This window comes from Anolis carolinensis, unplaced genomic scaffold (genome assembly GCF_035594765.1).
Source record: "Anolis carolinensis isolate JA03-04 unplaced genomic scaffold, rAnoCar3.1.pri scaffold_29, whole genome shotgun sequence".
Classification (NCBI taxonomy): domain Eukaryota; kingdom Metazoa; phylum Chordata; class Lepidosauria; order Squamata; family Dactyloidae; genus Anolis; species Anolis carolinensis.
Window position 1 is genome coordinate 138,608 of NW_026943838.1, and position 23,054 is coordinate 161,661.

General features: G+C 46.5%; 2 protein-coding genes and 1 long non-coding RNA gene across 6 annotated transcripts in view; 2 read left to right on the forward strand and 1 right to left on the reverse strand.

Annotated features, from left to right (window-relative positions):
• LOC107983709 (zinc finger protein 664-like) overlaps nt 1–17,333 on the forward strand; it is a 70,045-nt gene extending 52,712 nt beyond the window's left edge. For both annotated transcript variants that reach the window (XM_062966771.1, XM_062966770.1), the window contains exon 3: nt 15,104–17,333. In XM_062966771.1, coding sequence (XP_062822841.1) covers nt 15,385–16,689 — 1,305 coding nt within the window. In that variant the 5' untranslated portion in view covers nt 15,104–15,384 and the 3' untranslated portion in view covers nt 16,690–17,333. The remainder of the gene's footprint in view (nt 1–15,103) is intronic.
• Nucleotides 1–23,054, reverse strand: part of LOC103281973 (zinc finger protein 239) — a 264,351-nt gene that overhangs the window by 125,386 nt on the left and 115,911 nt on the right. The window lies entirely within an intron of this gene.
• LOC134294907 (gastrula zinc finger protein XlCGF7.1-like) lies at nt 17,516–18,457 on the forward strand (the record flags this gene model as incomplete). The annotated part of the gene is made up of 1 exon (XM_062966747.1): nt 17,516–18,457. A coding segment is annotated over one exon (942 nt), but the record flags the coding sequence as incomplete, so codon positions are not given.

Below are 23,054 nucleotides of genomic sequence, written 5' to 3' on the forward strand. Positions count from 1 at the left end.
CAAAGCAACTGATTCACATTGCCTCACTTGCGTTGCAGACAATTTTATGGTCCAGAAGGTAGAAGAGGCAACAAGGGGATAGGCTACTCTTGATCTAATCTTAACAAATGTGGAAGACCTGATCAATACAGTCGAAGTGGTTGGATCCTTAGGGGCAAGTGACCATGTGCTCCTGCAGTTTGCCATACAAAGGAAGGCTGAAACTAAAACAAGTCAAACACGCATTCTGGACTTTAAGAGAGCTGACTTCCAAAAAATGAAGGAATTACTGAGCGGCATTCCATGGACGCCAATATTAAAAGACAAGGGAGTTAAGGATGGATGAGAGTTTTTAAAAAGTGAACTACTCAAGGCGCAAATGCAAATAGTGCCAACAAAGAAAAAAAATAAAACAAGTGCGAAGAAGCCAGAATGGATGTCCAAAGAACTTCTAACCGGGCTAAGACTCAAAAGAGACATGCACAAGAAGTGGAAAAGGGGAGAAATCACCAAAGAAGAATTCAAACGTATAGCCAACTCCTGTAGGGAAAAGGTTCGCAAGGCTAAAGCGCAAAATGAGCTCAGACTTGCCAGGGACATAAAAAACAACCACAAAAGGCTTTTTTGCTTACGTTGGTAGAAAAAGGAAGAATAAGGAGGCAATAGGGCCACTGTGAGGAGAAATGGATGGGGTGATGGTGACAGGGGACAGGGAAAAGGCAGAACTGCTTAATGCCTTCTTTGCCTCGGTCTTCTCACAAAAAGAAAGCCATCTTCAACCCCAGCAACATGGAATGGACGAAGGATTGGGGGAAATCCAACCCCAAATAGGGAAACAAGTTGTCCAGGAACACCTGGCCTCTCTAAACGAATTCAAGTCCCCAGGACCAGATCAGCTACATCCAAGAGTATTGAAGGAACTAGCGGAAGTTATTTCAGAACCACTGGCAATTATCTTCGAGAGTTCTTGGAGAACGGGAGAAGTCCCAGCAGATTGGAGGAGGGCGAATGTGGTCCCTATCTTCAAGAAGGGAAAAAAGAACAACCCAAACAATTACTGACCGGTCAGCCTCACGTTGATACCAGGCAAGATCCTGGGAAAGATCGCTAAGGAAGTGGTCTGTGAACATTTAGAAACAAATGCTGTCATTGCTAATAGTCAACACGGATTTATCAAAAACAAATCATGCCAGACTAATCTGATCTCTTTTTTCGATAGAGTTACAAGCTGGAATGCCGTGGATGTAGCCTACCTGGATTTCAGTAAGGCCTTCGACAAGGTCCCCCACGACCTTCTGGCAAACAAGCTAGTAAAATGTGGGCTAGACAAAACTACGGTTAGGTGGATCTGTAATTGGCTAAGCGAACGAACCCAAAGGGTGCTCACCAATGCGTCGTCTTCATCATGGAAAGAAGTGACGAGTGGAGTGCCGCAGGGCTCTGTCCTGGGCCCGGTTCTGTTTAACATCTTTATTAACAACTTAGATGAAGGGTTAGAAGGCACGATCATCAAGTTTGCAGACGACACCAAACTGGGAGGGATAGCCAACACTCCAGAAGACAGGAGCAGAATTCAAAACGATCTTGAAAGACTAGAGAGATGGGCCGAAACTAACAAAATGAAGTTCAACAGGGACAAATGCAAGATACTCCACTTAGGCAGAAAAAATGGAATGCATAGATACAGAATGGGGGACGCCTGGCTCGACAGCAGTACGTGTGAAAAAGACCGTGGAGTCCTCGTGGACAACAAGTTAAACATGAGCCAACAATGTGATGCAGCAGCTAAAAAAGCCAGTGGGATTCTGTCCTGCATCAATAGGGGAACAGCGTCTAGATCCAGGGAAGTCCTGCTCCCCCTTATTCTATTCTGCCTTGGTCAGACCACACCTGGGATCACACTCTGTCCCATTCTGGGCACCACAGTTGAAGGGAGATGTTGACAAGCTGGAAAGCGTCCACAGGAGGGCGACTAAAATGATCAAGGGTCTGGAGGACAAGCCCTAGGAGGAGCGACTGATAGAGCTATGCATGTTTAGCCTGCAGAAGAGAAGGCTAAGAGGAGACATGAGAGCCATGTACAAATATGTGAGGGGAAGTCATTGGGAGGAGGGAGCAAGATTGCTTTCTGCTGCCCTGCAGACTAGGACACAGAACAATGGCTTCAAACTGCAGGAAAGGAGATTCCACCTGAACATCCGGAAGAACTTCCGAACAATGAGAGTTGTGGAACTTTCTGCCCCGTAGTGTGGGGGAGGCTCCTTCTTTGGAGGCTTTTAAGCAGAGGCTGGATGGCCATCTGTTGGGGGTGCTTTGAATGTCATTTTCCTGCTTCTTGGCAGAATGGGGTTGGACTGGACTTCCAATTCTATGATTCTATGAGGGTGAACTACAGTTCCCAAAATCATGGGTCAGTTCCCTCCACCCAAACCCAATCAGTATTCAAAGTTGGCCATGCTGGGTATGTGTGCCAAGTTCGGTCTAGAACGGTCATTGGTTGGGTTCACAGTGCTCTCTGGATGCAGGGTGAACTACAACTCCCACCCTGGTGCCAGGTTAGGTCCAGATCTGTTACTGGTGGGATTCAGAGTGCTCCCTAGATGAGGGGTGAACTACAACTTCTACCATGATGTATCAGCCCCCCCCCCCTAAAATCCCTTCATGGCATGTGGGGTCTGTGTGTCATGTTTGGCCCAGATCTGTCGGTGGGGTCACAGAACCCCCACTGAGAGAGCACTGTGGGTGAACCATAACTCCCAACCTCTAAGGCCAGTCCCCTCCACACCCACTGGTATTCCAAATTAGGCATGTCAGGTCGGTGTGCCAAGACCTGTTGTATGGAGTCAGCTGATCAGTTCTGGTCTGTTTAGGAAAGGGTTATGGAAGAGGCAGTGGGTGGGATCGTGCACATTCCACAGCAATGGAAAGAGTAAGAAACACTGAGGTGTCTGTGGTGGAGGGAACAGATAAAATCTAGGGTGAAATTGTCCCCATAGAAAAGCATTCCCTTGGATGGTGGGCAGAATGGTGTTTGTGGAGGACGTGGTTCACAGCGCTCTCTCTAGTCTGCAATGCCATGAGAGGGAGGGAGGTTGTGGGTGTGCGTGAAAATGGGAGCCTGTCTGTGGAAGTGGGAGACATACACATAGAACCGCTCTGAGTCCCCCTGCGGAGACAGATGTGGTAAAAAAACAAAGTTTTAATGTATTATTATTTCATAATTTCACTTTTATTATGGATATAGAAGAAGAAGAAGACATAGGTAGAGACTAGCTTAGGTACCTGGCGATGCCTGGGTTAGGACATTTGTGGTGCTACTTATTAGAAAAAGCCTGCCTTTCCTTTCCTTTTCTATGTATGCTCCAGATGGGAAATTCATGATATGGGTGAACTACAATTCCCAAAATCGGGGGTCAGTCCTCCCCAAAGCCTGCCAGTTTTAAAAGATAGTCACGTTGGGCCTGTGCACCAATTTTGGTCTGGATCCATCGCCGGCTGGGTTCAGTAATCTCTGGATGTGAGTGAACTACAAATCCCGGATTCCTAGGTCAATCACCCCAAACTGCCATCAGTATTTAAAGTTGGATATGTTGGGTCTGTGTGCCATCGTAGGCTGGGTTCACAGTGGTTTTTGGATGTAGAGAACTACAACTCCCCAAATCAAGGTCAATTCCCCCCAAAACCCCTGTCCAGTTTGTTGGTAATTAATGTCGCACTGCAGACACTGTTGCGATGACTTCTGCACCTTCCGTCATGGGGTGGAATGTGGAACTGATAATAATAACCACAACAACAACCATAACTTCATTCTTCTTTCCCGCCACCATCTCCCTGAAGGGACTTGGAGCAACTTACAGACGGCACAAAGTGTCTAAAAAGTAAACACCATATAAAATGCAACTAAATAAAACATATGTACATATAAAAACATCAACTCGGACTCAATCAAGCTGTGATTCTCTGCCCGTGGTGGTACATTACTGGCATTATGGCCAAGCTGTAAACATTGGAGTAAAAAGCTTGGAGACCCAGTGGTGCCCAGGTGAGTTGAAAAAAGCATTTGTTGGCTGGGTTATTTGTCGACTGGGTTCAAAGCTCTCTGGCTAAGGGTGAACTACAACTCCCATATGCAAATGGCAGTCACCCCAAACCCTGTCAGTATTCAGTCGGCCATGTTGGGTTTGTGGGCCATGTTTGGTCGAGAACTGTAGTCGGGTGGGTTTAGTGCTCTCTGGATGCACGTGAACCATGACTCCCATATTGCAAAGTCAATCCCCCCCAAACCCTGCCAGTATTGTGTCTGTGTGTCAATTTTGGTTCAGGTCCAGTGTCGGCTGAGTTCAGTGCTCTCTGGATAAGGGTAAATTGTAACTCCCCAAATCAAGGTCTATTCCCACAAACCCCTGCAGTATGGTCATGGGGGTTCTGTGTGCCACGTTGGTTCCAGGTCCATCATTGGTGGAGCTCAGAGTGCTCTTAGATTGAAGGTGGACTATACATCCCAGTCCCTACAAGTCCTATAAATGATGCTGAATTCTCCCAAAACCTCTCTCTAATATGTTCAGTTGCTGATCAATTCCTGTTTGCTGTGTGAGAAAAGAGTAGGAAAAGAGTTTGCTGTGGAAAAGAGTAGGAAAGGGTTATGGGAGAGGCAGTGGGCGGGGTCATGCAAATTCCACATCAATGGAGAGAGTCAGAAACACTGGTGTGTCTGGTGGAAGAAAAACAGAAGATCTAGGAGGAAATTGTCCCCGTATGAAAGCCTTCTCTTGGGTGGTGGGCAGGATGGTGTTTGTGGAGGACATTGGCAGGGCGCTTGGGCATTTTCACGGCGCTCGCTATAACCTACAGTGTCATTGGAGGGAGGGCCACTGGTTTTTCCTGCATAGTGGGAGCTATAGCTATTTGTGGAAGTGGGAGCCTGTCTGTGTAAATTGACACCCCTGCCACATACACACACATACAGATTTTCACTTTTATCATGTGTATAGATAATAATAAGTTTGTTCTTATATCCCGCCACCATCTCCCCGAAGGGACTCGGGATGACTTACGTGGGGACTATGCCCAGCAAAAACAGAATAAAATATAGCACAATTAATATACAATTGCATTTCAATCATTAAAACAATAAAACCAAAAAACAAGTATTGTAACAACATAAGAACAACAACCACCATCAACCAGTAGCCGAGAACAGTGGGCATGTTCAGATCGAAGAGGGCGGGCAAGGGCTAGCGCAGGAACAGTTGCAAGGGCAGGGCGGGTAATACAGCGCTGCAAGTCCGGGCGATGAGTGAGGGTGAGGCATCTATTTAGTTTTCTCTTCATTTTTTTCCTCCTTGTAATTGTGCCTTCAGTACTTCACTTCTAAGGAAACACATTCGATCTTGTCTGTTTCAACAGATATTTGACAATTAACCAAAGACACCCCGGCAGGCCCCGTCCTCTGCTCCCAGGAATCCTTCTGCTCACCTGACTCAGTCCCACTCCATCGCAAAGGGGGAGAAACGGCTGAGGATTCGGCAACAGCATCATTCCAGACCCTGGAGAGAGAGCAAGGGGTGGGAAGCTGGTCACATAAACAGGCCTCAGAGGTGACCATTGCAGTCCTATAAAGAGACCCATGAGGAAACGGCCCTAAGAACACAGGCGCATTCAACAGCCCAAGAAGACGTACAAGAAGATTCTTTGCCGTCTGTTTGTCTTCCAGCTCAGTTTCAGGGCTCAGCTCAGCTTAGGGTCCCACCTGGGAAGACACTGAAGGGCTGCATTTTCAGTCCTATTGCAAGAAGGAAAACTGCAAATCAAACTGAAATGACACCTCTAGCAACTCAATGCGTACATATAACAATAACAATGATAATGATAATAATAATAATTTTATTTCTTACTCGCCTCTCCTTGCAGTACGAGGCAGGTTACCACAAAATTTTAAAAACACGAACATTGTCAAAATTCAACAAAGATATATATATATAAAACTAACTATAAAAGATCTACATTAAAATTGCCTTTCTATAAAATACATATTAAAGTCCATAAAACATCATACAAAGGACACAAGTTTAAAATAGGAACAAGCTGAGGATCAATCCTGACAAGACAGAGGCCCTCCTGGTCAGTCGCGCGTCGGATCGGGGTATTGGGTGGCAGCCTGTGCTGGACGGGGTTGCACTCCCCCTGAAATCACAGGTCCGCAGTTTGGGGGTCCTCCTGGATTCGGGGCTGACGCTTGAGGCGCAGGTGTCGGCGGTGGCCGGGAGGGCCTTTGCACAACTCAAACTTGTGCGCCAACTGCGACCATACCTCGTGAAGTCTGACTTGACCACGGTGGTGCATGCCTTAGTTACCTCTAGACTGGACTACTGTAATGCGCTCTACGTGGGGCTTCCCTTGAAGACGGCCCGGAAATTACAACTGGTCCAACGCTCGGGTGCCAGATTAATAACGGGGGCAAGTTACAGGGAGAGATCCACTCCCTTGTTTAAGGAGCTCCACTGGCTGCCGTTCATCTTCCGGTCCCAATTCAAGGTGCAGACCATCATCTATAAAGCCCTAAACGGTTTGGGACCCACCTACCTCCGTGACCGTATCTCCCTCCATAAACCTGCCCGATCTTTACGATCATCCGGGGAGGCCCTTTTATCACCACTGTCTATATCCCAGGCCCGCCTTGTGAGTACAAGGGAGAGGGCCTTTTCTGCTGTGGCCCCCCGACTATGGAACTCACTGCCTACTGAAATCAGGCAAGCTCCCACTTTGTTAGCTTTTAGGAAAGACCTGAAAACATGGCTCTTCCGCTGTGCTTTTGGTGAGTAACTTCTGTTATATATTTCTGTGTTACTCCCCCCCGAACATCTATCCTCTAAACTGCCCCACTCTTATAGGTCCCTGTCCACATTGGAGTACCCCTCTGTCCCTCTCACTCCGGGTTTTATCTTTGTGTTCATGCGGCCTGCTCTTGTTTTACTGTTTCTTGATTTCTTGATGTGATGTCTATTATTATCTATTGTATTACTTTTAATTATGTTATGATATGCTGTTTTATATTTTATTATATTGTATTGCTTTGGGCATGGCCCCATGTTAGCCGCCCCGAGTCCCCGCTGGGGAGATGGTGGCGGGGTATAAATAAAGTTTTATTATTATTATTATTATTATTATTATTAAACAGAGGCGTTGAACGCGCCCTGTAATTCACTCCAGTTAGAAGCCTGGCTGCCGAACATTGTACTAATTGCAATTTCCGGGCCGTCTTCAAAGGCAGCCCCACGTAGAGCGCATTGCAGTAATCCAGTCTAGAGGTAACTAAGGCATGGACCACCCTGGTCAGATCAGACTTCTCGAGGTACGGTCGCAGCTGGCGCACAAGTTTTAGTTGTGCAAAGGCCCTCCCGGCCACGGCCGACACCTGGGCCTCAAGCGTCAGCCCCGAATCCAGGAGGACCCCCAAGCTGCAATGGACCTGCGCCTTCAGGGGGAGTGTGACCCCGTCCAGCACAGGTGGCCACCCAATACCCCGATCAGACTTACGACTGACCTGGAGGACCTCTGTCTTGTCGGGATTAAGTCTCAGTTTGTTCACCCTCATCCAGGCCAACACAGCGGCCAGGCACTGATCCAATATCCGAGGGGCTTCCTTGGAGTTTGGTGGAAAGGAGTAGTAGAGTTGGTGTCATCCGCGTAGAGATGGCACCAGACTCCAAAACTCCGGATGACCTCTCCCAGCGGTTACATGTAGATGTTAAAAAGCATGGGGGACAGAATGGAACCTTGCGGGACCCCACAGGTCAAAGGCCAGGGGTCAGAGCAGACAGCTTCACCATCTGGGAACGGCCCTCCAGGAAGGACTGGAGCCACTGCAGAGCGGAACCCCCAAGGCCCATCCCGGAGAGACGTCCCAGAAGGAGACCATGGTCGATGGTCTCGAAAGCCGCTGAGATGTCCAAGAGAACCAGCAGGGTCACACTCCCCTGTCCAGCTCCCTGCGGAGGTCACCCACCAAGGCGACCAGAGCCGTCTCCAGGCCTGAAGCCAGACTGTGATTGGTCCAGAAAATCCGTTGGATAAGCGAGTGTTGGATAAGTGAGACTCTACTGCAGGGGTCCCCAAACTAAGGCCCGGGGGCCACATGCGGCCCTTCGAAGCCATTTATGCGGCCCCCATGGTGGCGGCTCCCTCCTCCTCCTCCACCGAGGAAGACACTTGCGTCTGGTGCGCGCCTTCCAAAGCTTTGCTTGTTTATAATGGTATTTTAATTATTATTTAATTAATTATTAAGGGGTGCTTTTCTAGTGCTTTTGGTGCACAAAGGCAGAAGGGGGTTGGACTCAATGGCCCAAGGGCTCTCTTCCAACCCTCTTTATTATTATTATTATTATTATTATTATTATTATTATTATTATTATTATTGTTATTATTATTATTATCGATGAGGCTTTATTTGTTCCCGTTTTTTTTTTACTTCAAAATAAGATATGAGCAGTGTGCATGGGAATTTGTTCATAGTTTTTTTGAAAAAACTATAGTCTGGCCCTCCAACGGTCTGAGGGACCGTGAACTGGCCCTCTGTTTAAAATGTTTGGGGACTTTTTATCCAGCGAGTGTTGGATAAGTGAGACTCTACTGTATATGGCAGTCGTTATAATGAGGGAAGAGGAAACTGCCAGTCCCGTCAGACCTACACTTCAGGTTCTCAAGCGACACTTTAGGAAGCCGGGAAACCTCGCCGAGCGGAGGCGGAGAGAGGAGGCTGCTTCCCCGACACGACCCGTCCACGCAGAGGCGCCTCCCGCTCCTTGGCCTGGCCCCCCCTTCCCCGCTTCAGCAGCCTGCCTGCCATGAGGAGCGGGCCAGGAGAGTCCGGCCCAGAGGCGAGTCTGCCTGGAGACGGATGACGCGGCGAGACGAGGCCCATTCCCATTGGCCGATTCCTGGAGTGACCGTTAACGGCAGAAGGGCGGAGGGGGGGCGGGGGCGTTCCTGCCCGGAGACCGATGACGCCAGAGAGGAAGGCGGATTCTCATTGGCGGACGCTGGGGGTTGAGAGGAAATGAAAGAAGGGGCGTGTCTGTCCGCCTGCCTCTCCGCTTGTCTCGGGCCCCGCCCCTCTGTGGGTCTCCTGCCCGCGGCCGCCATGTTTCTTGAGGGCGGAAGTGCAGCGAGAGGCGGGAAGACGGGGGGGAGGGGCCGGGCGGCGCTCTTTCCTGTCAGAAGGAAGGAAGGAAAGAAGGAAGGAGAGAGAGAGAGAGAGAGAGAGAGAGAGAGAGAGAGGAGGAGGTGAGTGGGGAGAGGGATGGGGGGCTTCCTCCCTCCCTTCCTCCCTCCCTCCCTTCCTCCCTCCCTCCCTTCCTTCCTTCTTCTCGGCCTTTGGGAGGGAGCGGCCTGTCTGTCTGTCTGTCTGTCTGTCTGTCTGTCCCGGGACTCTGCGGCCTGCTCTCTCCTCTGCGCATGCGTCCTCTCTCTCCCCCTCCCCCCCCCCTCCAGAAGACTGTGACGCGCTCTTGGTGGGGCTGCCCCTGAAGAAGGCTGTTTTCATGTTTGTCTTGTTACGCATTTTCAATGGTCTCCTGAGGCTTTCATGCCAAGCTGCTTTGAGTCCCTTTTGGGGAGATCAAGCGGGGTATAAATATCCCAACAAACAACCACGAGCAGTTTTGGTTCTTGGCCAATGGACAGAGCAGTTCAAGCCCAACCTTCACCCTCAGTCTTCAATTCAATGTGGCTTTGTTTTTATAGGCATTCAAGGCGTCAGATGGTGCCCTTGTTGTCAGCCGCCCTCAAGGATGTAAATACATCTCTCCCTCAAACGGATATACAGCAGAGTCTCACTTATCCAACATAAACGGGCCGGCAGAATGTTGGATAAGCGAATATGCTGGATAATAAGGAGGCACTAAGGAAAAGCCTATTAAACATCAAATGAGGTTATGATTTTACAAATGAAGCACCAAAACATCATGTTAGACAACAAATTTGACAGAAAAAGTAGTTCAATACGCAGTAATGCTACGTAGTAATTACTGTATTTACTAATTTAGCACCAAAATATCACGATGTATTGAAAACATTGACGACAAAAATGCGTTGGATAATCCAGAATGTTGGATAATGATGTAAATTTAGAGCAACGGGAAGAGCCAGGGAGGCAGTTCCATCTCGTCTCCTGTGCCATAGCAACATGCTGTGCTAATTTTATATACATATATATAATATACAATAATTTATAAATATACAATATATTGTATGTACTTATAATATTGATGATAATATTATAATGTAATACAATGTTATACTAATTAATAATATAATATAATATTAATTATATATTATATATTAAATGTAATATTACTAATAATATTACCATGAAATTATATAGTACAATATAGTAATTTAATGGCTTATATTGTGCTATGCTAATAATATATTGTATGTACATTTGAATTGTAAGCCGCTCTGAGTCTCCTTCGGGGTGAGAAGAGCGGCATATAAATGTAGTAAGAAAATAAATAAATAAATAAGTCTCTCCCTCAAACGGATATAGTCATTTTTTCCAACCTCTTTTGGGCGGATGAGTTAGAAACCCAGAGCTCAGGGGTAGATTTTGGAGCCTCCGGTGGCCTAGGGGATAAAAGCCTCGTGGCTTGAAGGTTGGGCTGCTGACCTGAAGGCTGCCAGGTTCGAACCCCACCCAGGTGAGCTCCCTCTCTCAGCTCCAGCTCCATGCGGGGACATGAGAGAAGCCTCCCTCCCACAAGGATGGTAAAACAGCAGAACATCCAGGCAACGTCCCCTGGGCAACATCCTTGCAGACGGCCAATTCTCTCACTCCGGAAGCAACTCGGGTTGCTCCTGACACGAAAAAAAAAGCGATAGATTCTCCTGAATTGACCGACTGGCACCCTGTTTCAGTAGTGAAGGAGCAGACCTGATCGTTGGTCTAAAAAATGGAAAAGTACTTGGATCGGAGTTAATTATCCCGGAGATTTTGACATCGGATCCTGAGTGGTGGACCCTCTTCTTGGTGGCAGTCTTCACCATCATTAACAACACGGGCATCCTACCAAACCACTGGCAATTTGCCATTATAGTTCCAATCTACAGAAAAGGTGACCCTCCCGATCCTTCCAATTACTGGCCAATTAGCCTTCTATCGGTAATTGGAAAGCTTTGTGCAAAATTCCTATTAATAAAGTTGCAGACCAGGCTGGACCAGAACAAAACCATCAGCCCTGAGCAAACTGGATTCCGTAAGGATAAATCCGCCTTGGATCACTGCTTCGTACTTTCTCAAATACAGTAGAGTCTCACTAATCCAAGCCTCGCTTATCCAAGCCTCTGGATAATCCAAGCCATTTTTGTAGTCAATGTTTCCAATATATCGTGATATTTTGGTGCTAAATTCGTAAATACAGTAATTACAACATAACATTACTGCGTATTGAACTACTTTTTCTGTCAAATTTGTTGTCTAACATGAAGTTTTGGTGCTTAATTTGCCTTCTAACTGGCAGCAATTGGATAAAAACAATTATTCCTCTCCCTCTAATTAGGAGTTTATTTTTCTTTTCTTTTTGTTGTATGAACATAGAGGCATGGATGAGGGGTTGTGCTGCCAAGTTTAGTGTTTCTGGGATGTGTAGTTTTGTTGTTTTGTCCTAGGCCGAAATTTCATTACCCTTTTATATATATAGATAACCTGCACCTTTAATTTGGCCCGGAAACTTTCGGAAACTTTTCCAGTTTCAATTGTCCTTCTTTGGGGGCCACTAGAGAATTCTTCATTATGGTATTCATTTGATCCAGCTTATTGTTGGCACTATCGATTAATCCATTCAAAATTTCCACTGGTTTCATAACTTCTTCATGTTTCTCCAATATCTTATTATGTTGTTTTCCTTTCTCCATTTTAGGAGGTTTCAACTGAACATTGGATTTGTTATGTAACCACTTTCATCCAATAGATGTCATATTGTGATAAGTTTTCAAATAAACGTCTTTTCTAAACAAGCTCCTCTATTTGGCAATGCTTCAGGAAGATGTTTTGACTTCTGTTCAATTCAAGGTCTCATTGAAAAATCTTCCTTATTTCCTTTCTCTTTTCTCTCTAATCCAGAACATTACAAATCACGATTGCATTGAGACTGTACCTATTTCGTCAAAAGAAAAACTTCACTTTATCTTCAATTTCAAAATTTGAGCTTCCCCATTCATTCTTGTTTCTCCCCTTTCTTCCTTTTCTGTTTTCAGAGTTCTCTCTTTGTCTTTGTCTATAACAAATTTCATATGCAATAGGGTAACAGTGTAAATCAATGTTTCTCAACCTGGGGGTCGGGACCCCTGGGTAGGTCACGAGGGGGATGTCAGAGGTGTTGTCAAAGACCATCAGAAAACACATATTTCTGATGGTCTTAGGAACCCCTTTGGCAGTCCTTGTGAATGTGATCAACAAATTCTCTGGTTAATTGGGGGACCATTTTATTTAATTAATTAATTATTTTATTAGACTTGTATACCGCTACTCCCAGTTTGGCTCAGAGCGGTTTACAGAAATAGATTAAAACAATACACTTAGCTTTAAAATAACAACAACAACAATAAAAACAACAATAAAAACAGACATAGCCCCGAGTTTTTCACCCATCGAAAGCTTGTCGGAAGAGCAAGGTTTTGCAGGCTTTCCGAAAGGCAAGTAGGTCTCGGATAGTTCGAGTTTCAACTGGCAAGGCATTCCATAAATGAGGGGCTACAATCGAGAAGGCTCTCTGCCTAGTAGAAGACAAATGATAAGTCCGTATGTTAGGGACTTCAAGCAAATGTTGGTCTTTGGACCGAAGTAATCTCTGGGGTTGGTAGGGGGATAAGCGGGCCCTCAGGTACGCCGGCCCTAAACCATGTAAGGCCTTAAAGGTTAGTACCAGTATCTTGAAAGTAATCCGGTACTCAATCGGTAGCCAGTGCAGCTGTTGTAGAATTGGGGTGATACGCCACCTCGCCGGCACCCTGGCGAGAAGATGAGCCACCGCATTTTGCACCAGCTTCAGTTTCCGGATCACTGACAGAGGAAGGCCAATGTAGAGGGCGTTACAGTAGTTGAGCCTCAAGATGACCGTCGCCTGGATCACCGTAGCCAGGTCGTTCCTAGATAGGTAGGGAGCCAGTCGCCTAGCCTGACGTAGATGGAAAAACGCAGATCTGCTCACAGCAGAGACCTGGGCCTCCATTGTGAGCAGAGGGTCCAATAAGACACCAAGACTTTTTACAGAAGATGACGGACGCAGTGTCTCGCCATCCAGGGTAGGCAGCTGCATCTCCCCCCCACCCGGACAGCCCAGCCAAAGGATCTCCGTCTTCGCTGGATTCACCCTCAACCTGCTGGCACGCAACCATCCAGTAACGGCCTCAGGGCACTGATGGAAACTATTGGGTACGGAGTCCGACCGGCCCTCCATCCTCAGAATGAGCTGAGTGTCATCAGCGTACTGGTGGCACTCGAGCCCAAAGCTCCGCACCAGTCGGGCAAGCGGTCGCAAATAGATCTTAAATAATAGAGGAGAGAGAATAGCTCCCTGTGGGACCCCACAAGTTAGTGGAGACCTCTCGGAAACCTTCCCTCCCCTCACCACCCGCTGTCCCTGATTCTGGAGGAAGGAGGACACCCATTTAAGGGGTATCCCCCTAACCCCCATCATGGCTAGGCGATGGGTCAATAGATTGTGATCGACCGTATCAAATGCTGCTGTGAGATCCAATAACACGAGCAGCGCTGATCCGCCTTGATCCCTTTGGCAGTGAAGCTGATCTGTGATGGCAACTAGCACAGTCTCCGTCCCGTGCCCCCTACGGAAGCCGGACTGGAAGGGATCAAGTCCGGCTGTGTCATTGAGGAACTGCTGCAACTGTTCCGCTGCTGCCCTCTCAACCACCTTGCCCAGAAACGGAAGATTCGAGACTGGGCGGTAGCTAGCGGGAACCGAACGATCCAAGTCTGGTTTCTTCATCAGCGGAGATACCATCGCCTCTTTTAAACCCTCTGGAAAAACTCCTTGCTCAAGGGAGCTGTTTATTATATTCAACAGAGGTTCACGTAATCCCTCCAGGCAAGATCTTACTAGCCAGGAGGGACACGGATCGAGGGAGCAGGTGGTCGGCCTAGTTGCAGTCATCTGGTGGCACAAGCTATACCTGGTACTACCCAGATGACGGTCAGAAGCATCATCTTTAGCACGTAATTTTAGATCGAGCCACAACATTGTCTCCTGTGCAAAAGCAAACTTTTGCCTTTATTTTTCCTTCATTTACAATTTACAATGTAATGTCTTCCTGTCCTTGTTGCCTTTCTATGAATCCGCTGCAGTTTGCCAATGTCCTTTCTAAAATGGACTGAACTGAGCAGAACTGGGCAGGAATCATGTCTCCCACCCAAGGGTGCTGTTGGAGTGCAGAAGGATCTGGAGGGCAGCAGGATTCCCACTCACCCTGGGGGTCTATCCATCTGTCTCCTCTATACCGCCTTCTCTCATGTACTGCTGCTAGGCTGAGTGCCTTGGCTCTGGCTGAAGTTACATACCTTTGTGGTATAGGTTTTGTAAGAATGCAGTATGTCAAGGAACTTTGTGGCCTAATGTGCTCTCAGTGTCTCCAGGCGCCTTGCTTTAGAAACGTGGGGCAGGCATCACGCTGCAGGGAAAGAGAGGATCAGGAAAATATCTCTCCCCCAAGTTGGAGGAAGTATTTTTCTCCCAAGACTGATCACTTGGGATAGTCTGTTCATACAGATGGCCACTCAGGTTTTGAGTGGAGATGTGAAGAAGCGGGATCTAGGTAGGAAATGCTTTGCATCGTTAGCCCCTTTCCATGTTGACCATATTATTAGAGGCCTTCCTTTACCAAGGTTGGATTAGACACAGGATCTTAGGCCGCTATCCCCTTTGCAGGGATTGTTCTTTGTTGGGCAAGTGTTAAAGTGCTTCTCAGCAGGCAACGGGCTCTTACCAGTTGGGCCAGGCTTTCTCCCCTCTTCCCCTGTGATTGCTACAGCACTAGGCTATTGTTCTTCATGTTCAATGAGATCTTTCTGTACTCTGCTCCTGATAAGATTTTCCTCTTATTCATTTCGCAGGTAACCTCTAAACGAACCTTATGAAGAAAACATTGCCCTTTGCCTTACGTCTGAAATGAAAGTACGCAGGGTTAACAAGAACAAGAAATGAATTGGAGAAATTATATTTCAAGCTACATACCTTTGAATGTAAGGAAAGGAAGGATTGTGCTGTAAAAAGAGGGGTTGGTAAAGAGAAAATAAGGCTACAGCAATACAGAGACTGGGAAGAGGAAATATCCTATTCAGGAGTCCATATCTGTGAACTTCAGGCATAATATTTGAATAATAAATGTTAAAAAATGGAAAATTCGTTGTCAAAATCACACACAGGGGAGAAGCGACATAATTGTAAGGACTGTGGGAAATGTTTCATTGGGAGAAGTTCTCTTGCTAAACATCAACGAACTCACACAGGAGAGAAGCCATATAAATGTGTGGAATGTGGAAAGAGCTTCAGTCAGAGTGGACATCTGCGTATCCATCAAAGGATCCACACAGGAGAGAAGCCACATACATGCGTGGAATGTGGAAAGAGATTCAGTCAGAGTGGAAATCTACGCATCCATCAAAGGACTCACACAAGGGAGAAGCCACATACATGCATGGAATGTGGAAAGAGATTCAGTGAGAGTGGAAATCTACGCACCCATCAAAGGACTCACACAGGGGAGAAGCCACATACATGCATGGAATGTGGAAAGAGCTTCAGTCAGAGTGGAAATCTACGCATCCATCAAAGGACTCACACAGGGGAGAAGCCACATACATGCATGGAATGTGGAAAGAGATTCAGTAAGAGTGGAAATTTACGCATCCATCAAAGGATGCACACAGGAGAGAAGCCACATAAATGCATGGAATGTGGAAAGAGCTTCAGTCACAGTGGCAGTCTACGTTTCCATCAAAGGACTCACACAGGGGAGAAGCCACATAAATGCATGGAATGTGGAAAGAGCTTCAGTCACAGTGGCAGTCTACGTTTCCATCAAAGGACTCACACAGGGGAGAAGCCACATAAATGCATGGAATGTGGAAAGAGCTTCAGTCAGAGTGGAGATCTCCATATCCATCAAAGGATGCACACAGGAGAGAGACCACATAAATGTGTGGAATGTGGAAAGAGCTTCAGTCAGAGTGGAAAGCTCCATTCCCATCAAAGAACCCACACAGGAGAAAAGCCACATAAATGCATGGAATGTGGAAAGAGCTTCAGTCGGAGTGGAGATCTCCGTAACCATCAAAGGATGCACACAGGTGAGAGACCACATGAATGTGTGGAATGTGGAAAGAGCTTCAGTCGGAGTGGGCCTCTGCGTATCCATCAAAGGACTCACACAGGTGAGAAGCCACATACATGCATGGAATGTGGAAAGAGCTTTAATCAGAGTGGAAATCTACGCACCCATCAAAGGACTCACACAGGGGAGAAGCCACATACATGCATGGAATGTGGAAAGAGCTTCAGTCACAGTGGAAGTCTACGTTTCCATCAAAGGACTCACACAGGGGAGAAGCCACAAATGCATGGAATGTGGAAAGAGCTTTTGTCAGAGTGGAGATCTCCATATCCATCAAAGGATGCACACAGGAGAGAGACCACATAAATGTGTGTGTAAAGTGTATGATTTTATTTTGTTTATGGATGACATGTTTATTTGATTTGTTTAAACAGTCAGGTTTGGTTAATTTAAAATGGTGAGTATTAGAGCTGATAATACCAGGAGGTAGCCAGCTCAGCATTGAAGGACAGGTTGCCATGACAACGGGGGCGGAGCCAACCGCCATTTGGAAAGGAAAAGGGGGAATGTTTTAAAACCCAGTTTGAGTCTGTGATTTCTAGTCGCAGGGAAAGCACTGATTCTCATGTGGAGGATCAGGGTGGCTCAAATAAAAGAATTTGAGTCAGATCTAAAATAAAGTGACTTATTTTAGACAGTCTGTGATTTTGAATCACAGGGAGCAGTCTGGTTTCAAGACTGAAGGAAACCAGGAGGGACAGACCTCTATTAGGCCAGACTAAGCAAGTTAGGGGACTTGTTTAGGGTTATTTATAGAGGCTGTGGATTAGGGAAAGTTAATCCCAGTGGATCCAGGAGAATCAGGTTCTAGTTTAGTTTGGAGGAAGAAGTATTTTGAAAGTTTGAACACCTCATATCTGTTTGTAACCATTAAGCTAAGTGCCTTTTACAAAATATAAGAAACCATCAAGCTCTGTACATGCAATAAACTTGTTTTAACTTTTATTCCATCTAAGTCTCTGTCATACTCCTATACTAAGTTAAGCAACATCAACATCTGAAGTAAAATAAACAAAGAAAGCATAAAAACAACAAGTGTCATCTGCCTGACATCTCCTCCATTGGTGGCAGCGAAGAAGATAGTTAAAACATAGAATAATATAATTAAAATCATCATCCATAAGACATCTTTATAATTGTTGGTATCTGCGTGTGTGGTGGGTTCAGAAAGGATTCCATTCCTGTCACCTCACACATCTGTACATCTTTACAAATTGGTGGCAGCGGTGGGATTCGAAAGGATTCCTCCCTGCCACATCTTTACAGTGTGGAATGTGGAAAGACCTTCAGTCAGAGTGGAAAGCTCCATTCCCATCAAAGAACCCACACAGGAGAAAAGCCACATACATGCATGGAATGTGGAAAGAGCTTCAGTCAGAGTGGAAATCTACACACCCATCAAAGGACTCCCACAGGGGAGAAGCCACATACATGCATGGAATGTGGAAAGAGCTTCAGTCAGAGTGGAGATCTCCGTAACCATCAAAGGATGCACACAGGAGAGAGACCATATAAATGCATGGAATGTGGAAAGAGCTTCAGTCAGAGTGGAGATCTCCATATCCACCAAAGGATGCACACAGGTGAGAGACCACATAAATGTGTGGAATGTGGAAAGAGCTTCAGTCGGAGTGGGCCTCTGCATATCCATCAAAGGATGCACACAGGTGAGAAGCCACATACATGCATGGAATGTGGAAAGAGCTTTAGTCAGAGTGGAAGTCTACGCATCCATCAAAGGACTCACACAGGGGAGAAGCCATATAAATGTGTGGAATGTGGAAAGAGCTTCAGTCAGAGTAGAGATCTCCGTAACCATCAAAGGATGCACACAGAAGCCACATACATGCATGGAACACTCTGCGTCGACATCTGCATTCGCATCAAAGGACCCCCTCCCGGGAGAAGCCACATAAATGCATGGAATGTGGAAGGAGCTTCAGTCAGCATGGAAATTTGTGTTCCCATCAAAGGACGCACACACAGGAGAAGCTACATGCATGAATGGAATGTGGAAAGAGCTTCACACAATGTTCCACATGCATCAGACATCAAAGTACTTTCACACAGCTAGAAGAGACCTGTCCTTATGTTCCTAGTACTCCTCAAAAATTTCCTTAGACAAGGTTCCCAGGCAGACAAAAAAAATGGTAGAATGGACAAAAAAGTACAACAGTTTGTGTGTTTGGTCTTGACTGATTCTGGAGACAGGTCTCCAACAGAGGAGGACTTTTCTCAGTATTGCAGATAGTTTGGAAGGAGTTAACCTGACCTTTTTTCTCCTCAAGAAAATAATTGCAGGCTTCTGGGATGATCAGTGAAAGGTTTCTGAAATAAACAGCAATTGAGCTGTCATGACAAAAAGGTTACGGGAAAGAATCGCTCTTTTGTGACAGATAATATCATACATCTTGTTCTGGATCTTTCCTTTGCTGCCCCTTGGATAGAATTCTGGACTCTAGTTTTGTTCCTATAATCCTATTCTGGACTCTACTTTGAGTCGATGACTTTAAGTTCTGGACTGACTACTTGGCTTGATTTATGGACTTGGACTTCAGTTTGCACCCCTGCCTCTCTGGCTTGACTTTGGAATTCTGACTTCTGTTTGTACTCTTGCATTCATGGTTATTTTATGAACTGTGGTGAATGCATTCCTGACATGTGACTGTTGGACTGTGACCTTGGCAAATATCTGTAAATCTGGTGGTCATACTTTTAATTGTAAGAAGCTTAACATAATAAACATAATGATGATGATGATGATTATGATGATGATGATGATGATTATGATGATGCCTGGTGATCGGCGCACTGGGTGCCATGCCAAAAGATCTCAGCCGGCATTTGGACAATAGGCATTGACAAAATTACGATCTGCCAACTGCAAAAGGCCACCCTACTGGGATCTGCGCGCATCATCCGAAAATACATCACACAGTCCTAGACACTTGTTCGACTTGTGATTTTGTGATACGAAATCCAGCCTGTCTGTCTTGTTTGCTGTGTCATACAATAATAATGCCTGCATAGAGCAACCCCCCTGTAAAAAAAAGAAGCACAATCAAAGCCCTGACAGACCGTGCACAAAGTATCCGCAAATCTCACCTCCTCCAAGGTGAACTAAACTACCTCAACTGGGCTCTCCAGGCCAATGGAGATTCTACCACAGACATCAGAAGAGCTGTAAGGCCAAGAACAAGCCATGAGAGTAAAGACAAAGATCCACCCAGAGGAAAAGTGTTCTTACCAGACATCAAGGGAACCACTGACCGCATAGAGAAACTGATGACTACCATGCAGCTGTGGACAAGAAGTCTGCATAGGGACCACCAAACGCAGCAGCATTGCCCAGGCATGAGTCAAAGAACATGAAAGGCACTGCAGACTCACTCAGCCAGAGAAATCAGCCATAGCAAAGCACTTGATGAACCAACCTGGACACAGCTTATTATTTGAGGACACAGAAATGCTGGACCACTCCAACAACTATCATGTCAGGTGACACAGAGAAGCCATTGAAATCCACAAGCGTGTGGACAACTTCAACAGAAAGGAGGAAGCCATGAAAATGAACAACATCTGGCTACCAGTATTAAAAAACTCCAAAATCAGAACAGTAAATAAGGAACAACACTCTGAAAACAGAAGAATTCCAAGTTAGTTCCAGGCCCATCATTGGTAGAGCTCAGAATGCTCTTAGATTGCAGGTAGACTATACATCCCAGTCCCCACAAGTCCTATAAATGATGGTGAAGTCTCCCCAAAGCTTTCTCTCTAGTATGTTCAATTGCCGATCAATTCCTCTGTGTGCGGTGTGCCATGGAAAGGAATAGGAAATGGTTATGGAAAGACAGTGGGCAGGGTCATGCAAATTCCACACCAATGGAGAGTCAGAAACAATGGGTGTCTGGCGGAGGAAAAACAGAAGAACTAAGAGGAAATTGTCCTCGCATGAAAGCCTTCACTTGGGTGGTGGGCAAGATGGTGTTCGTGGAGGACATTGGCGGGGCTCTTGGACATTTTCACAGCGCTCGCTATAACTGCAATGTCATTGGATGGAGGACCACTAGTTTCTCTTGCGTAGTGAAAGCTGTAGCTATTTGTGGAAGTGGAAGCACGTCTGTGTAAATGGACACCTCTGCCACATACACATATTTTCACTTTTATTATGTGTATAGATAATAATAATAACTTTATTCTTATATCCCGCTACCATCTCCCTGAAGGAACTCGGGGCGGCTTATTTGGGGACTACACCCAGCAAAAACAGAATAAAAATAACAAAATTAATATACAATTGCATTTCAATCATTCAAACAATAAAACCAAGCAACAAACATCATAACAACGTAAGAACAACAATAACCATCAACCAGTAGCCGAGAACAGTGGGCATGTTGAGATCTAAGAGGGCGGGCAAGGGCTAGCGCAGGGACAGTGGGTAATACGGTGCTGCAAGGCCGGACAATGAGTGAGGGCGAGGGGTTCTGGTCAGCAAAGGAACCGGTTCATCAAAGGCACATGGAAGCATCCAAGTTTTCAGGTCTATACGGAAGATGGACAGGGTGGGTGCTCATCTGATCTCCCTGGGGAGTTCCAGAGCAGGGGGGGGGCACCACTGGGAAGGAAGGCCCTCTCTCCCCCTCGTCTCCACCAGCCGTGCTTGTGATGGAAGTGGGAGCGAGAGAAGGGCCTTCCCAGCAGATCTTAAGGCCAGCGCAGGTTCATAGGGGAAGATGCAATCGCAAAGATAGGCAGGATCCAAACCGTTGTATTATTATTATTACCTTTATTAGCTGTAAACTGCGGGCCCCTGTCCAAAATAGTGTGCCCTGGGCATCCATGCAGGCGATAAAAACGCCGCAACAACCATTCAGCCAGCTGTGCATGAGGTAGCCTCTTGGGAGGGATAACGGGGGGTTATTTAGAGACAGATACATGGCAGTCCGTACTGTGTCAGAGCCCTTGTTCTCTGGTCATTCCACTATGGAGTCCACGGGTATCTGCTTCCAGGGCTGTTAGGGATCTGCTCCTGGCTGCAACAGCCTTGTGGACTTGCCTACGCTTTGCTTTCCCCGCTCACATGTCGGGCATTCCTGAACATAGCTCTTGACATCCCTCTGGGCTCCCGGCCCCCAGAATTGCCACCTGAGCAGTTTCAGGCTTTTTCTCTAGCCAAAGTGTCCATGAGGTCACAAAGAGTTGCAAACAACTGACCGAATAAAGAAGAAGAAAAAGCTTGTTTTGTGGACCTGTCCCAAAACTTTCTCCCTAGGTTTCTGGGGAACATACAGTTTGCCACAAAAGTACCACAAGCCGGTTTTCCTCACCAGACTCCTTCTCCAAAAGCCATGGGTCAGCCTTCTTTTCCTCTTGCAGTTCCCTGGCCAGCCCCACAGCTTCCCTGTCCTCTGCAGGCCCCTTGGGATCATCCAACCTGCCCCGTGCCTGAGTCTGGACCACTAAGCCCAAGGGTTGAGGGCCAAATGCAGTGTTACTCTCAGCTTTGGGGCATCTGAAGCAGTGCATCAGCTAGGAAAGATTCCTTCCCCGGAAAGGAATGTAAAGTGAATTTGCTCAAAACTGGGCCCACCTTAGTTGTCTGGCATTCAGCCGTTGCGGGATCTGCAGATTTCTGTGTCCACCTGCACCGCAAGGGACTCCTTCTCCCACACACGCCAACGCCTTCAGTCTTCAAAATCTTCTTGGATAAGTAAGAGCAGAGACCAGCTTCCCTTGGGCTGTCCTTTTGTAATAATATCACCTCCTAGGCTGCATCAGACCAATCAATCAATCCATTGCATTGATATCCCCTGCCATCTCCCCTTAGGGGACTCGGGGTGGCTTACAACAGGGATGGCAACTATTCAATGCCACACAAATACATGTGGCACAGCTGGTTAGTAGCCGGCTGCAATAAATCGCTACTGACTGAGAGGTCCTGAGTTTGAGCCAACCTGGGTCGGAGTAAGCTTCTGGCCATTTAATAGTCCAGCTTGCTGTTGAGCTATGGAGCTGAAAAACAGTTGCAACAGTCAAATAGGAATTTAGGTACTGCTTATGCAGGGAGGCTAATTTAAGTAATGTATGTCGCCATAAAACCTTCCAGCAGCGTACAGAAGAAGAACTCAGTGTCAAAAGTGAAGCGTGAAGAACTCAGTGTGAAGCGGCAGCTCCCCCTGCGGCCGGAATCAAGCAGACCCTCAAGAAGCCGGAAGCTGGAAAATGTTGAATTGCCGCTGTGTCTGTCTCTATATGTCGTATGTCTAATAATGGCATTGAATGTTTGCCATGTACACGTGCATTGGGATCCGCCTTGAGTCCCCTTCGGGGTGAGAAGAAAGGGCGGAATATAAATACTGGAAATAAGTAAATACATCATAAAAATACAAATAAGTCATAAATTGAAGTACAAATAATTAATATAAGCAATTTGGCATAACTAAACATAACAAATCAACAAAACATGTTGTGAAGGGTTGGCCCGGATGGGGTGTGCTGGGATCGGCTGGCTGGTGGACATCACTGTGAATGGTTGAAATGTCCACCGGTGCCCAGGAAGGGTCCAGCCCAGCCTTGCCCCGGAGGTCTTGACCGCCTGAGTCTCCCCCTTGCCTTGGTTTCTGACCCGTCTGTGAAGAGCGGTGTTGTGTACGCAAGGCCTTGCATAC